Source organism: Colius striatus, chromosome Z, assembly GCF_028858725.1.
Source record: "Colius striatus isolate bColStr4 chromosome Z, bColStr4.1.hap1, whole genome shotgun sequence".
Taxonomy (NCBI): Eukaryota; Metazoa; Chordata; class Aves; order Coliiformes; family Coliidae; genus Colius; species Colius striatus.
This window is the reverse complement of record NC_084790.1, coordinates 55,106,211-55,122,742: the sequence shown is the minus strand read 5'-3', so window position 1 is coordinate 55,122,742 and position 16,532 is coordinate 55,106,211. Positions and strand designations below refer to the sequence as shown.

Sequence of the window (16,532 nt, the reverse complement as noted above, 5' to 3'; positions counted from 1 at the left end):
TACAAGATAAGACCAAAAGGTAAAACAGATCCAGAGGAAAAAGGTGCAAATTTTAAAAAAGTGGAGAAAGTGATATCTAGTTTTAGTTATGTGCTTTTCAAGATAGCATGAAATTTCTTCCCTTACTTAATCTACAAAATTTCTGTTAATGAAAATAATGGTAGTGTTGAAGAAAGTACTGTGGTTTGTGTCTGTGGCAAAACTAGTCTGGAGTAGCTTTCTCACGGAGAGCAATCCTGCATGTAGTTCATCATGTAAACTTGACTCACATGAAAGATTTAGGCACCTGAAAGAGTTAAAGGCTTCAGAGTTGAAATGGCACTTCCTCAATGTCTATCCCACTTGACTGCTTTCAAACCTAGAGGCAAACAGATTCTACTTAGCTGGAAGATGAAATTTGGAAGTTCTTGTCACAAGAGAATTTTTTTTTTTTATTTTAGCCAATAGCTTTGCAACATGCTATTGTATTGAGATTGTATTGTATTGTATTGAAAAAGTAGGTCTTCTATTTTCCCAGCCTTTTACATTTCACTCATCTCTGGGGTTCTGCCATGAAGGTTCAGAGACCCAGGTCTGTTTAGTAGAGACAGATCTTTAATACAGAGCAAAAATTACTTTCATTCAAGAAAAAAAAAAAAAAAAATCTAGTTTTGAATAACAGAAATTCATCTGGAATAAAAGTGACTTAATTTTGCAATATTACATGCTTATTAGTAACTATTTTAGAATAATTACTGCAGAACAGCATACTTCTCTAGAGCTAGTCTTGTAAATTTAGCTTCGTACACAAAATTTAAGATCCCTCTCTAGATTAAAAATTGAAGTAAAAAAAAATAAAGTAACAGTAGTTTTTTTATTAAGTATGCTAAAAATATACTTGCTACATTTTTGTTGATGCAAATTTCTTACCAAATAAGGGTAATTGTTCATTTTTTCCACTTTCCATGTCCAAATTTTAAATATGGGTTTTTTTCTAACCACTGTTACTGATTCCTTCCTGTTCTGTTAAGAGACGTCTTCATCAACCTAAATTAGTGTGTGGAAGAGTATTTTGTGTTACTTAATAAAAACAAGGATATAGTAAGCCAATTTTTTAGATCATAGGGTATTAATTCAATGTGAATGTGTAACACAACTAATTTCATAAATTCTTTGAACCTAATGTGTCACATTTTCAGTTCATCCATATTGTAGCCTGTATGCTACTGCAAGGCTATGCACCTTTTTTAATTGCTACATTCTTTTTAATTTGTTCTGAGCATATAAACCTACAGGTCCAAATTTGTAAATAAATGTGTGTTTGTAAACATTTTTAAAAGCTTTATCATAAAACTCTGACCAGAAGCAAAATTTTCACTCACTCACGACAACGAGAAAACACAAGACTTTTGCCAGTGGGGTAAAAGTTTATTTTTTAATATGCAGATGATTCCTGACCTTGTTCTCTGCTTTTCACTTGAAATTGTGGTACATATGGTATCCCATGTTCCTCAGTCACGTATTTACCACAGATTATCAAGAAGATAATTCTATTCTACTGTAATTAAACCATACTTTCCCATTAAATTCACACAGAAAGGTTACTACAAGGCTTCGTAAGATCAATCATATTTGACAATCTTCTACCAAATCTGGAAATAAACATTTCTTATGACTACAATTTTAACTGTGTTTTGCATGTGTTTTTTTGGTGACTTTTTTTCTGTTTGATTTTTTTTAAGTATTTTTTAGCTCTATTTTCTTATTTTAAGATTGAAAGCATGTTTTCAGCATGGTATTTCTTTTGACTTTCTAGCATGTCACAGGATCTGTTATAATTTAGCTGTATTTTTTCTTTAATTTTTTTGTGTTTTCATGGCATATGTTGATTGATGTGGAGGTGTGTAAGCAAATATGTCTAATTTCTTATTTGTGTGAGTGAGGTTTTCAGTCAAGTTTTACACCTGCTCTTCACTTGCAACTCACATTAAGCTCAGTAGAAGCCTCATGTTTTTGTGAGATATGATGAGATCTTACAATGTTCATTCATAACATATTCTGTTATGATGCTTGTTATGACTCATAATCCTCCAACATTTCTTTTAAAATCTATCTACTTCTATCATCTCAGTGTATATATTTATGTATTTAAAAGATTAAAACATAGCAGATGGAATTACTTCATAAGCTAACTGCAAAATATTGTTCAAAGAAACTTAGTAAATGTCCAAGTGTAAGTGCCTAAAATGACTTGTGGAGAAAGAGGTTATATGCAGTCAAAATTTGGCAGTTTTAAAGCTCTAAGTAGTTCCTTTTTTTCCACACACATACAAAAAAAATGTTTTATGTCAAGTTTAATTTTGTTTAATATGAAATCTCCCCTTAGGAATGTTAAGTGGCATATAGAGAAGCATATTAAAAAAAAATAGGTTAAGAAAGAATGGATCTATAAAACAGAATCCTTCACAGTAGGCTAATTAGTGAGGTTTGCAATCATGATACTAGTGATTTAGTCAGGGTTGTTGTGTAATGAGCAAGTCTTATTCTCTTTGGTTTTATCTCCTTTATGTTTACATTAGAGTAACTGGACCTTTAAACATCATCTTAGCTGAGTTTCCAGATGCTGTTTTGTGCATGTCTGAAGTGCCTGTATGTACGAGATTGATTGATTATGATGGTCTGCTGCTGTTACTAATTTGTTTCCCATTTCCGACTGGCTTTTACTTTTTACAGCTTTGAGCAGTAATTCAGTCCCCTACGCCTCCCTGATTGGCTCTGTGTCCTCCCTCTCTAGCCAAACTACCACTCAGTCCTTATATGATAATAACTCTCTCCCACGATTCGCTCGAAAAGGTCTAAACATCTTTGTCTCTATTATTTTCTCTGTTCAAGCACTGTTTTAGATGTACATCAGTCCACCTCCATTTCTGGATCAATCTAGAGTTCTTTTGTGCCTTTTCACTCATATATTTTCCATAGGGGTGCTTGATCTGGATCAATCAGTGTAATTACTACATGACTGTCACCCACACTCATTTTGAGAAAAGCCAAGTCCTATTAAGTGAAATTTCTAAAAAAATGGGAAACTAACAGAACTGATTCAAATAAATTAGTATTGAAGGGCTAATTTGTTCATTGAAATTTATAAGAAATGTCTTCATTATATCAAAATATTCTACTTTGTTAGCTGACTGACAATTTGCCTTAGTATCTGCCTTAAATAATGTCTCACCATCACAGATGTGCTATGAAGGTAATATATAAATATATATCTATAGGGTCAGAAGAATTAGGGCTACTGCTACTGGACATTATCTTGGGCTATAGTATGATGCCTGAAATCTCAAAGAATCAAAGAAAAAACAAAACAAAACAAAACAAAACAAACCATGCTATAGTATGACTGTGTTGTAACCACATGGTCATTTTCAGCTATGTTGAGAGGAAGTGCAAGTTAACTGTCTTAGGCATGCTCTAGAAATTCACGGTGACAAAGCAAACTGCATTGTGCAACATGCTTCCAGCTTGAGCCCCCTTGAGTCATCATTGTTTTCCCTTTGCAATTTCAAGAGATTCTGGGGTTCACTAGCTTAAATTTTCTAGCCAGCTCTGATTTCTTCCCACAAGCAATTGAAAACTCACTTTCATTTTGCGTATTATAGTATAGAATGTGAAGAGAAGAATGTAAGCATTTTGGGGAATGGTTATGAAGACTAATAGTGTGGAGTAAACATGTTCACAAAATTTTGCCTGGCAAATCTTCAGCTGGCAGATTGTTCTAGTTGACCCCACATCTTTTCTGTTTTTCTTTTGCCTTGCTGTTCCTATACTCCCTTCCACACCCATCTCTGTCTCTGATTCCCAGCGCTTTTTCTTTTTTCTTTTTTTTTTTTTTTTTTCACTCAATATCTTTATCAGTGGACAAAGATGTTTACACCTGAAGTAGATTGTAGGTACTTTTGGGGGTTGATAAATGGGATTTCAGATTAAGCATATTTTAAGGTACTAGTGCAGTCAGTTATGTGTGTCCAGCCTATCTGTTACAACCCCTGCCTCTACAATCTGCTACTAGTGAAAACATTTTTGAAGTTCTAATTGTCTGATGTCCAGTGTTGTCTTCAGTGACTGTCTTCTGAAACCAATGGTGCATGTTATTCTAGTCATTCATAGTTGCATGTCAATCACCTCAAAACTTCACGAAAATGATTATTTCTAATTTAGTCAGAATATGTAGTCAGTCTTCTAGACCTTGATGCCTTATTATTAATCCTCAAGCTATCCATTTCACTTTCTGTCATTTATTTTACAAGTTACTTTTTAGAGTTTTTATGTTGATTTGAGGGTGGTTTTTTTTTGGTTTTATCATTTCCTTTGCAGGTTCAAGTGTCTCCGGTTACCTTAGTAACCTTCATTCTTGAAGTTCATTTTTCTTCATTATACATGAGTCATTTTGTTTTCTGTCAAAACACTATTCTTTCCCCCTTTTAGGGCTCTTTCAGTGTCTGTTTCTCAGTTCACCTTTCCTCATCTAATTCAATGGAGTTTCCATTTCATGCAGTGCAGGAGAAGGAGTTTGAAATAATATTAGAGTTATTACTCAAAGCAGAGGTCGACATCAGGTCTAACTGTCTCATTTTTCCGTGTCTAGCTAACCTCATTGACTCATATCACAATAACTCTTTCCTCTACACTAGGAATGTTAGCTTTGGGAATATGCTTGGTGACTTCTTTTAATTTGGCTTCAGAGCTCATCTATCCAGAGCATGTCCTGCTTTGAGTAACCAAACTATTTGCCTGCTTCTCTCACATATGACATCTTTACTACTTACACACATTTCTGGCCATTCTAACTACTGCATTTTCTAAATTTTAGATTGCTGTTACCACTCTAGTTTACTTTAAATTCTTTTCTTCTTTATTGTTAAACAGGTATGGCCAGTCATCCTCCTATACCCATCTTGGAACTTGCAGATCACATTGAAAGATTGAAAGCAAATGACAATTTAAAGTTCTCACAGGAGTATGAGGTAATTTTCCCTGCTTTCCTATCATTTGAATTCAAATTGTTTAAAATGTCATGCTTTCTGTTTCCCTAGATTTTTCTCTGATGTGTACTCACCCTGATGACAGTACACATGCAATACAAACTGTTAATTTTGCATGGATTAAAAGACTGTGCAATTGCCTGGTGTCTTTCTTGATACAGCAGTTCAAGGATATTATATTTTCCTCCTATCAATAATACCACATTGATAATCTGTGAATGATGGTCCATATGAAAGAATGTAACTGGAAGAGAGTTATCATTTATACCTTGTCAGTAATTCATAGAGAATACCTCCCCAGACATGCATTGGTGCCGTGGAGACTGACAGCCTTCATGTCAGTAATTTGTGGCTAAAAGGACTTATATAGCTGTCCATTAAACACAGTAAATTACAGCTGTTTCTTCAATGCCAATATTGTTTATGTCAAAAATCTGTGGATAAAGTATGCACTGAACCATGAGAAGAATGCTTCTTTATAGCAGCTATAGGCAGTCATTTCAGCAATCCAAGGATTACCATCTCTCAGAGGAGTCACTGACATGGTATTTTGTTTATAGACCGTTGTATCGGTAATCCTTGATGAAAACTCCCCAAGAATTTGTTAGCATGGTGGAGTAAAAACCTATGTTAATCTCATTTTTCTAGTGACTGCATATTCATTGTTTTCAAAGGTTCATACAAACTCTGACAGTGCAATAAAAACCACTGAAGATGATACTCACATATTGGTTCCATAGTAACAAGTGACTGTATAGAAAGCAGAATCACAGAATCAGTCACAGAATGGTAGGGGTTGGAAGGAAGCTCTAGAGATCATCTAGTCTAACCCCCTTGCTAAAGCAGATCTGCCTAGATCAGGTCACTCAGTAATGCATCCAGGCATGTTTGGAAAACCTCCAGAGAAGGACACTCCACACCCTCCCTGGGCAGCTTGTTCCAGTGCTCTGGTGCATTGTTCCAGTGCATAGTACAGAGATCCTGTAAATGGCCAGCATATTTTAAAAGTCTGGACAGAAGATGTTAAAAGTTAATACTAACTGCTATGACGGAGAAGTATGGTTGCTTAATATTGAATTGAATGTGCTGTTCAGAAAGACCTTAAAACTGCTCTAAAAATAATTTCATTAAATACCAAAATGTAAGAAAGAGTATCAACAATTCCTGGAAGGAAATTTGTTTGAAGAGCATCTCCGAACTGCTGTTTACTGGTGCAATCACGAAAAAAAAAACGGTGGGAGACTTTTCTCACAGATCTGTGTGTAAATCCTGTGTTCTTAAGTTATGAAGATTGTAGCATATGAAGAATCACATAGGGAAATTTATGTAACAGAATGTTTATCATGAAAGAAAAAAGCTAACAATTGGTACAGATTTGACAGTCTTGGGACAGCCAGGATCAGAGCGACATGCTGATACATACTAAACCTATTCAGGATTGTTGAACTGAGGGCTTTGCCATGAGCAAGTGCTGCTCTGCTGTATGCAAGCCCCCAGTTTATTGTCAAAGTTACATAATATCTGTTTTTGCTTTTACATCCTGATGACCTTCAGGTTCTGCCTGTTTCCACACTCATGCAGCTGCTTCTCACACTTATAACGGGGCATTCTGTGAAATTGTCTCATTCACCAGCAATCAGTCCCGTACTCTGAAGGTCGGTTTACATTTTTTGCCAATTAACAGTTTTTTATTCCCACAAAAGTAATTTCCTCATGTACCATGGGCATATTCTTTGGAAATATCAGTGTAGGCACTTCCATTTAATAAATTAAAAATTTCATATAATGTGGTATATCTTCCATAAAAATAAAAAATACATGTTTACCAGATCTCAAGCATATTGTGGAGATGACATGATTCTTGTTACCCTATAACGTAACTGAAAAGTTTTGGTGTTCTGTATTTCCTTTGTTATTTAAATCACTAAGCTCATCTTGAGAAGACAATGTTAAGCATTTATAGCCAGGATTGTGAAGATACTTAAATCAAATTCTTATGATCTGCACACTCAACCCTCCTGCACACCTCAAACTTTTTACTAGTCTGTATAAATAGATCAGGTTTCGGTTTCTTTGATTTTTGTTGGATTTGGGTTTTTTTGTTTGTAAAACATACCATTTGGACAGAGTGGTCAGTCATTCAAAATTAAAATGTGGGCAACTGTAGCATTGTCATTCACCTCGCTTTGCCGAAGGAGGTTCAAAATTTATCTCTGAAATCCCACCTTTAGAACTACCATTTTATTTCCATCCGATCCAAGGCTCAATTAATTTTGAAACTGAGTTAGTGAAAAGCACTGCTATTTCATTTCCTGCTATGGTCTAGGCAGTGGACTAAGGCTGCAGTTTGATGGTCACTGTAAGTCATCTCCCTGTCTTGGCTGTGAATTCCTGCTGTCTCTTTTGTGCCAGTCCTGGCACTAAAGCATGTGCAGCTGTTCAAGGATTATCTCAGGAAATAGATTCAACTGAAAACTAATTGTTTTATTTTTCTTTGCTGTTTTCAGTTGGATCAATTCCCTGAACTAGCTTACCACATGGCTACATGAGCTCTAGTGCCAGCACAAGGGAGCTGGTGGGAACTTTTGTGGTCTGGGATTGAGACCTTCCCATTCAGCAGCAGTCCTCACTTAGTGTCCCTTAAAAGCAACTATCCAATTCTGAGGCAGAAATCAGTCCAGATATTACAGTTCACTTTTTGTCACATCAGATTACTTCTGAACTGGTGATATAGAAGGAAAAAGATATGTTTTCATCTTCAAGAGTTACAAGTATAACTTACAGCAGGAAATTCAGCTTTATTGATATTATTAAAGTCCTTCAGTTAATTCCATTTAGGGAGACATTTTTTATTAGTTACCACTGATGAAATCCTTTTTTCGTAATGCCCTATCCTCCTTTGCATTCCATTATTTTATTTTTATTTTAGTGTAATTTATTACATTTCATGGATGAAATTCTTCAAAAATAGGGTGATAGTATACAACAACTGCGACCTGATCTAGGTTACCCTGCTTCTGCAGGGGGATTGGACTAGATGATCTCTAAAGGTCCCTTGCAACCCCTCCCATTCTATGATTCTATGAACTGTTCTGACAATAGTATGATACCGTAATACAGTTTACTGATGCAAACTAACTTGTCTTCAAGTTTGTAGAATTTCTTTCAAGAGGTTAGCTCCATTTCAAAAGGATGTTTTAATTATATTTTAGCATACCCTACTTTAGAGGCCACTTTCAATTACTTATTTCACAACTCAAACACATCTTTTCATTTTATATGCACCTTTTTCAGCTCTTCAGAAGTATTTCAATACTTGACACTGTTCCTTCCTTGCTCCTCTTCTATCGTTTGGCTTTTGATCAGAAATTCTGATCAAAATTGCATATTGGTTTGTTTTTCTGGTTTTTGGAAGAATAGCACTTACTTGCCTGTTCCAACTTTCTCTTCAGAGGGAAACTTCCCCATCTGTTCACTACATCCAAAAGAGAGAAGAAAGTTCTCTCACAGAAGGTATACCTCTACATGCTGTCTCTCCTGCTGATCTATACCCTCTGGCATAATTTTCTAATAGAATCCCGTAACTTTTTGCACCCTCCTAGGGTATACGAAGGAAAACTTCTTTGTAGATCTGGATCATGAGAGAAGACAAGGTTACCATCCTCAAATAATCACAAACTCAACACAGTGTTCTCCAGTCATCTGGCACAAAGCTTCACAAACATTTTGGGACAGGGGTTTTTTTTGTTGATTATTTTGGGGCTTTTGGGTTTTTTTTCTTTTTTCCTGAGAAGAGATTCCTTTTTGTGCTGTATGAAATCTAGTTAAGAAAGAATCTGAAACTGCCATTGAACAAATAATGTTAAAACTTCATCTATCTACACACCGATTCTGAATGGAACACACGGGGTAATGGGGCCTGTTGGCAAAGTAGGTATTGCTGAAAAAGAAAGTAGCAATATCCATAATATAAACTACATATTTTTATTTTTTACAAAAAGAAAAAACAAATAGTGAAAAAAAAAATCCTCCTTCGCTGCTAGAATGTGTTAAAATGAAAGTATTATTCAGTGCAGATCTTCTTCCAGCTGTGTAGTGTTTTCAAAGCTTGATTGTTGGTTGGAGAATTTTCTGCAAGTCTTCAGAAATTATTTCATAGTGTTTTCTTCAGGGCTTCCCCTACCCTAGCTCTTACAGGGGCTTGAGAACAGAGGAGACTTCTATCAGTATACTTCTTTCACTCATTTACCTTGAATACCAGATGTCATGAGTCAAAACTTAAAGATTTCTACTGTCTCATGATTTAAATAAACTTATAATTCAGCTGTTGGATAAAATGGGTATGTAGCTTTGGCATAGATGGTGCTATCTCTTCTTGTCAGTAAAGTTCATTTCTACTTTAAATATTTTTTTTCATAATCCTTCATTGGTTACTGTTACTTGCAATCTCCAAGCCTAGCAAAATGTTCTTTTGTATTTCCTAATTTAAAGACTAAGTTCTTGACCACAACTGATTATTATGAAGCTCTTCTGACTTTGGCAATTTTAGTGGGATTTTTTTATGTAATGCAAGGCTCCATATGGACTTGACAGCTGCTTAGCAGAAAGCCATATTCATAAGAAACTGACCTTTATATCAAAACTCCTTCTTAATGCAGGCTTCAGAAATTAACAATAAAAAATGATTATGGTGATAGACTGAATCAGAATCATAATGTTCTGCCTAGTTTATGCAATACACTATATGTATCTGTAAAGTTATTTCCTCCTATAACATGAAACAGAAAATTATTCCTTCAAAGCATATTTCTGGGTCTTGTGTAAAATAGTTTCATATTTACTATCTGAGATCTGTAGACATAGCTTTACAATCTTAAGGAAGCAGATTGAGATTCATACCATGTTATATTAAGAACCCGTCACTGCAACACAAAAATTACACTACCATCCTCCATGTATTATTATGAGCGTCTATGTATTTGCATGTACTGGTTAACTAATGTTACAAGAAATTATATGTAATTTTAACAGTTTTCCTATTCAGACTTCTTTCTGTAAATATCAGTCAGTCTTTGCAATACTGAATATTGGAAAAGATGAAGATTCATTTTGACTGTGTTGCACACTACTGTTCTATTACAAATTTTATTGTAGTTTATCAGTATCAGTCAGTAGGATTCATGATGAGAAAACAATTTACTGAATATAGTATATTTATACTTTTGTATCTCAAGCTACAACAAGATAAACACTGGACGCTAAAACACAATAAATTTTATATAGTAGAAACACATATAAAACATGATATAAGACGATTCAAAAGTCCATGGAGAATAGATAACCTACTGAATGAGTCTCTACCAAAGAAACAGCTGCACTTAATGCCATATCATTACAGATGATAGTGACTCATATGTAAAAATGAATTTCTTCTCAACAAAAATGTATTTTCAATTCTTTATCTTTACAATAGTTTCCTCTTTCTAATATTACAAACATCATTTATTGGTATTCTGTGACTTTATTTTCATAGGATGTGCTCCATTTATTGAGAAACAATTAGTCTAGTCAGTGAATCGTGAAAAGTTGTCTTCTTATTAATAGCATATATGCTATTGCAGTCACGTAGATTGTTTCATGCTTAGTTCCACCTAGGGTAGTATCTGAGCCAGAAGGACAGTTAGGATAGAAAATTTTAAATAAAAAATACAGGAAACTGAAGTGGCACTAGTCAAGATTTGTAGTAATGTTATCTTTTTCTGTTCTACTGTGAATGCTTCATTGGGATAACGGGATTTGTTTCTTCTTAAGTAATTAGAGAATATTCACATAAAGGAAAGTTGGTATGCTTCTACTGGGATACTAGGTTTTGATCTGATACTTAGTGCTATTTTGGCAAGAAATTACAGAGATGGTTTAAATAGTTAAATGCTGGAATAAATGTCAGTTTTATTTGACCAATTGAAAACAGTGGTATGTGTAAGAAGAGAAAAGTAATCCACTTCTTATAGCAAGAAAAATTATTCAAAGATAGACTGTGTAGGTCATTGTAAGTAAAACTGAGTTTTAGGACGGCTTTTTAAAAAAGTTTCATTTGCAATATTTTGGGGAGGTTAGGAAGGGAAATGGAGGAATCAGTGAAGAATTTCAATGCTTCACTTCTTATATAAAGAAAATGTCACCATGCTTTAAAAATATGTTTAAAACTTAAAGCAGCACTAATGTCTCATAGAAGACAATTACAAAGTTTAATGTTCTAAGGGCTCCTGTACTTCATGTATTATATAAAACAAACAATAGTATGTTTTGATCACAAAAATGTTTAAACTAAGGTTTTTCATTTCAAGTTGTCTTCTACTGCTGGTACTTATTTCCTACCTGAAGTTGAGTGTAATACTCCGTTTTCAACTCTAAATTATTTCCACCACAACTGGTTATGATGCCACAGACAAAGTATTTTAATTGCAAGTGGTGGATAAGGCAACGAAATACAAAACAGTAGAACTGCTTCTTAAAAAGATAGTTTGTCTAAAGCTTTATGTAGTAGTCTCCTTCAGAGATGTTTTAATTCTTATTTTCCTGTTTAAATGTATCTAAGTATATCCATATATAGCTCAAATGATCTCATTTGGTCATGGGAGGATGAGCTTGATATTGTAGACAAAATGTCTTTGTTCCTTAGAAGATTTTGGCAAAAGCCTATAATTATATTTCTATTTCTAGAACAATTGGGTCACTTTCATTCAAGAGTCAATGGGAAGTTTCTCATCTGTGCATTTTTAACTCATTTAAAACCCAGGTCAAAAACTTTTATTTTAGTTCCAGAGAAGATTTGGTAATGAAAAATTGTGCATATCTTTCCCTATATCTCTTGAAAATGGCAGTCTTTGCAGTGCAGAGCAAAAAACTCTGCCTTTATATAAAAAGGTAATTTCAGCTGACAAGTTAGCATGATCCTGTATTAATGTTCATGCATCTAACACTTATTTCATTTGGTAATGCACTATATAAATTTCATTCTATTAGCAAATTTTCTGCATAATAATATGACAGCATCCTATTATAGATTCATCAGCTATGATATGAAATTCTTAGCACAATTGCTGACTTTGGTAAAAGAGGGTCAAATTGTTCATTTTCATGGGTAGATGACTACTTTCTCCAGTTGTACAGAGTCTGTTTGCATTGACATCCTCTCAAATTTGCCTTTTTTCATTCTTTTCTACCTGGTCTTAGATTACTCTGTAACCCAGTGCTTTTTGACAATTTAATTTAGAACTCAAACACACCACCTACAATGCTGGGAAATTCTTTCAGGACATGCTTCCTTTCTTGTCTGGGTTTGGGAAACCTATACAGTAACTCACAATCCCCATGACACACAGAGACTCAAACCTGATGAGTCTTGATTTGCTGACACAGTGACCCTTAGTATAGCACTGTTCCAAGGCAGGCAGACACATGTCAGCTTACCCCAGGAAGGGTCGCATTTTATCATATTCATTCCTTCCTTAGTTCTGTTCTGGGATATACTCCTGGAAAACCCAGAATCACAGCATTAAAAACTTGCCTCTTGTTTAAGTAATGTAAAAGAAAACTTCTCAGTGAGATACAGCATTTACTGAAGGGAGGCTGCTTGAAATTCTTCTGGAAACTTGTTTTCATTACTCAACTTTGTAGTCAACTATTTTATAGATGGTGCGTTGTACTGGTAAATATTGGCCAAGTCTTTTCAAGTAACAGATCAGACTTTTTTTCATCAGCCAACCATTTAGAACACAATAGCTGAAAGATTAGTCAAAGCATGGGAGGGTAATAACAGTATTACAGATATCTTTATTTCTTTTGCACAAAGCAGCCATACTACACAGTTATTCTGTGAAGAAATCCAGTTCTTTGTTAATGACAGCTTTATTGAAAGCAGGCTTCCAGAATGAATATACTAGAAATCCTATTAAAGTGCCATCCATTAAACCATTAAAGCACTCATTAAAACTGTTAGTAGAGACTTGTTATTCATGAGTTATTGGTCTTTCACACTTCTGAAATGTGTCTGCCAATACCACTCTACTCTTTGTTCTGAGGAAATATAGATTAACTTTCTTTTGCCAAAACAGTGCTTTGTGGGAGGATAGTAAGGCCACAGAGTGGTTCAGATTGGTGACAAAAACAGTAAAGATTAAAGTTCAAGCCATGTGCCTGGCTTTGACATAATTTATGTTAACTATGTCTGCGTGCAGGCCTAAATATTAATTGAATTGCACCATCTGGCCATTCATCATACGAAGAAGTGACTGGGAAATACAGTACGCTGCTGTGATGAACATATCGTCCTCTACTCCTACAAAAATACTGCTGTTTGATTTTTTTCTTGGTGTCGAAAGCAGCTTTAGATCACTTAAACACTGAGGAGTTAGAAAGAATAATACTGAATGGTTGAAGCTAAGCTTTACATGTAAAACATTATTAATAATCTATAAAACCATATTAGCAATAGGTGTTATATAGAGCTGAATCTCTCGTAATCGGCAAGAATCTTCTTGGGCCATAATTTTCCAACTGAAACTCTTTATACAAAAATGCAGCTGAAACTTTCTATTTTCAAATAGCTGTCATTATAAATAGATTATTTATGTGTTTTTTATGACTAGTTTTTATGTACATCCTGTATTTTCTATAAAGACTGAGTCCTTAGTCCAGGCTCAAAACTAGCAGCATAAGTCAGACAGTTTGTTCTGTTACTTTCTAGTTTTCTTGTCAAGTGTTAAGAGAAAGTGAATGTAACAACTTATATCATGAAGTATTTTCCTGAATATTTGGGCACTGTAGGTAAAAACCTGAAAGATCAGGCAAAGTGTCTCCTTCAATTCTATGTCTAGAACAATGCAGAGCACTATTGTCTCATTCTGGGACAAATTCTGACTAGGTAACCACAGATTGTGTAGATGTGCTTTACTCCTGGTCAAATAATTTATTTTACTTAAAAATGTATTTGGCGTGTAATGCACTAATGTATTGAGAGCATTTCTGTTGAAATGACTATGTTTTAAATTATTACTAGAATTCTGAGCTAAACCCATATTGAGGATTTGAAAACAAAATGGAGAGCAAGGGGACAAAATATGTGTGGAAATGAAACCAGATTCATTCAAAGCTGCGAACAATTTAAGAACACCTTTTGAACTGTTAGTAGCACACATGGCAATATAACTCAAGTTAATCATATCAAAAACACAAGTAAAATTTTTGTGGTCTTCTTCATTCTCCCAAGCAGTTAATTTCTTCCCCATTCTTCTAAAAAAAACATATTTAATTTCTTCTTGAAGAAGAAGCTACCACACACTGCAACGCAAAGTAGCATAGAAGGGTGAGCCAGAACCTGAACCATCACAGTCCTGTGGTCCACAGATCTCACCTAGGTTATGCAGGGTTACTGAGCCAGACCCAGCTCAAGACTGTAATGAAAGTTAGGAAAATTTAGGAAAATTAGCTGGTAACTGTTAGAAAAGCTAATTAAGTCTAAGTACTTGTATTCCTAAACAAAAATGCCGGTGATTTCTAAGACCTATCTGTCAGACAGGCAAGCAAAATGATGGTTTTTTTATAGTAGTCTCAGGAAAGAGGCAGAGTTATTCTCTGAACGTTACATAAACAAATTGTATAAGAGATTTAAAGTTTCATAAGAATGAAGAGGTTTCTGACTGGCCAAATAGTAATTATTTATCTAAGATTGTAACAGATCACTCTGATTAATTTCACACACGTTCACTGTCTGGTAATACGTACTTAAGTAGAGTAGAGGTCACATTTAATTTATGTTAACATTAAGTCACAGCTGAAGTCAGTATAAGTAATATAAAAGTGATAGCTTGGTAGTGTAGTGGCCATATAGAACTTCTGACTTGTGCTTTGTTGTTGGTCTACTCATGGGAAGTCAACATGGTGTTGGTGAACTGCCCTATCAAAGCTCATTTGTATCATTAGGTTTTTTATAGTTTACAGTAACCTAATGTAGGGAGCTGCTGAGTTTTACCAGGATTAAGCCAGGGGGCTGAGCCACAAACCATGGTTGTATATACATGTTGATGAAATAATTTTAAGGTTGCTGATGTTACAGAAAGCGAGTATAAAGCATTATGTGATTAATTGTGACTTATCAGTATGAGATGACCTCTCATACAGCCACTACCAAAGCAAGCATAAGCATGTACTATCTCTTATGTATTTTATATTTGCTCTGCTGTATGTATATCAACCATAGAGGTAAAAGTAAGTAGTAGAGCCTCAAGTATTCCTACTGGTAAAGGATAAAGGAATGTGGGACAAGCTTCAGTAGCTCCATCCTAGAACATGAAGAAAGCAGGAAATAAGCTTTGATTCTAGGACCATACAGTCGTGTATAAATAAAAGATCAATAAAATATGCCTGAATTGCTCTCTTATTTATGACTCAAGGAAATAAAAATCACATCTCTTTATGTTGTCCCTGGATGATATGCAGCTGGTTCACTGAGCAACACTGGTATCATCTGTTGGCCTGGCATCAAAATGAAAGAAAAGAAATGTTATTTTTCTTCTGGAAAACTTCTTCAGGAACATTTAGAGCTTATTTAGTAAAGAGGACACTGAATTGTTATATGCACTTAGTAACAGAGAAAGACAAGAAATATTTACTCCCCTCATGCCAGTATTTTTGATATTTCTGACATTTTCTTTTCATTTTCTGTAATGCTAGAGCCCCTCACTTGCCAAAATAAGTGAAAAGGTAAAAATATGTATAGCATGCCCATGCATTTCTAGAAGAGAAAGCCTCCATTTTTAAAAGCTTATGGTTTAAATTCCTGATGAAAATTGCAAATATAGAAATACAAAATGCTTAATACTGTATGTTATGTGTTATAATGTGTCCCAAATTCATCATTTTATTTAAAAACTAATATTTTTCCAGAGTAAACTATGGGAGTATGTGGTTTGTAATCTTTATAAATAAAAGAAGTTATGTAGTCCTAAGCTAAAAGTTTGGTTTTCTTTTCTTTTCTTTCCTTTGTCTTTTAAAGTCTATTGATCCTGGTCAGCAGTTCACATGGGAACATTCTAACCTGGAAGTAAACAAACCAAAGAACAGATATGCGAATGTAATTGCATATGACCATTCTCGTGTTCTGCTTTCGGCAATAGAAGGTAAGGACACCTTTAAACTTAAACTAATTAAATAAAAATCCAGTATAAATTTACCTCCTGATCTTTGTATAGTAGTATGAAGAACTGTTGATTAAAAGTACTTCCATTAAATTCCTATAATGACAACGCTTTTCTGATATTCATTGAAAAAAATGCACTAAAATTGACACAGGGTCAATTTTAAAGCACTTGGGTCCCTATGTGTATGCCAGTGTCTTACTTAAAGGAAGTTATCATTGATATTTGCTTAAACTAAATCTAGTGGTAACCACTGAGGTTTTTAACAATCAATGGCATATTAAACTGTCTGAGTTTGTTGCCAAATTCT

At 34.5% G+C, this 16,532-nt stretch overlaps 1 protein-coding gene across 1 annotated transcript in view; it reads left to right on the top strand.

The window, feature by feature from the left end:
• The window catches only part of PTPRD (protein tyrosine phosphatase receptor type D), a 202,478-nt gene that overhangs the window by 128,961 nt on the left and 56,985 nt on the right, over positions 1-16,532 (top strand). Inside the window, 2 exon segments of the mRNA XM_062019439.1 lie at positions 4,909-5,006; positions 16,081-16,204. Coding sequence (XP_061875423.1) covers positions 4,909-5,006; positions 16,081-16,204 — 222 coding nt within the window.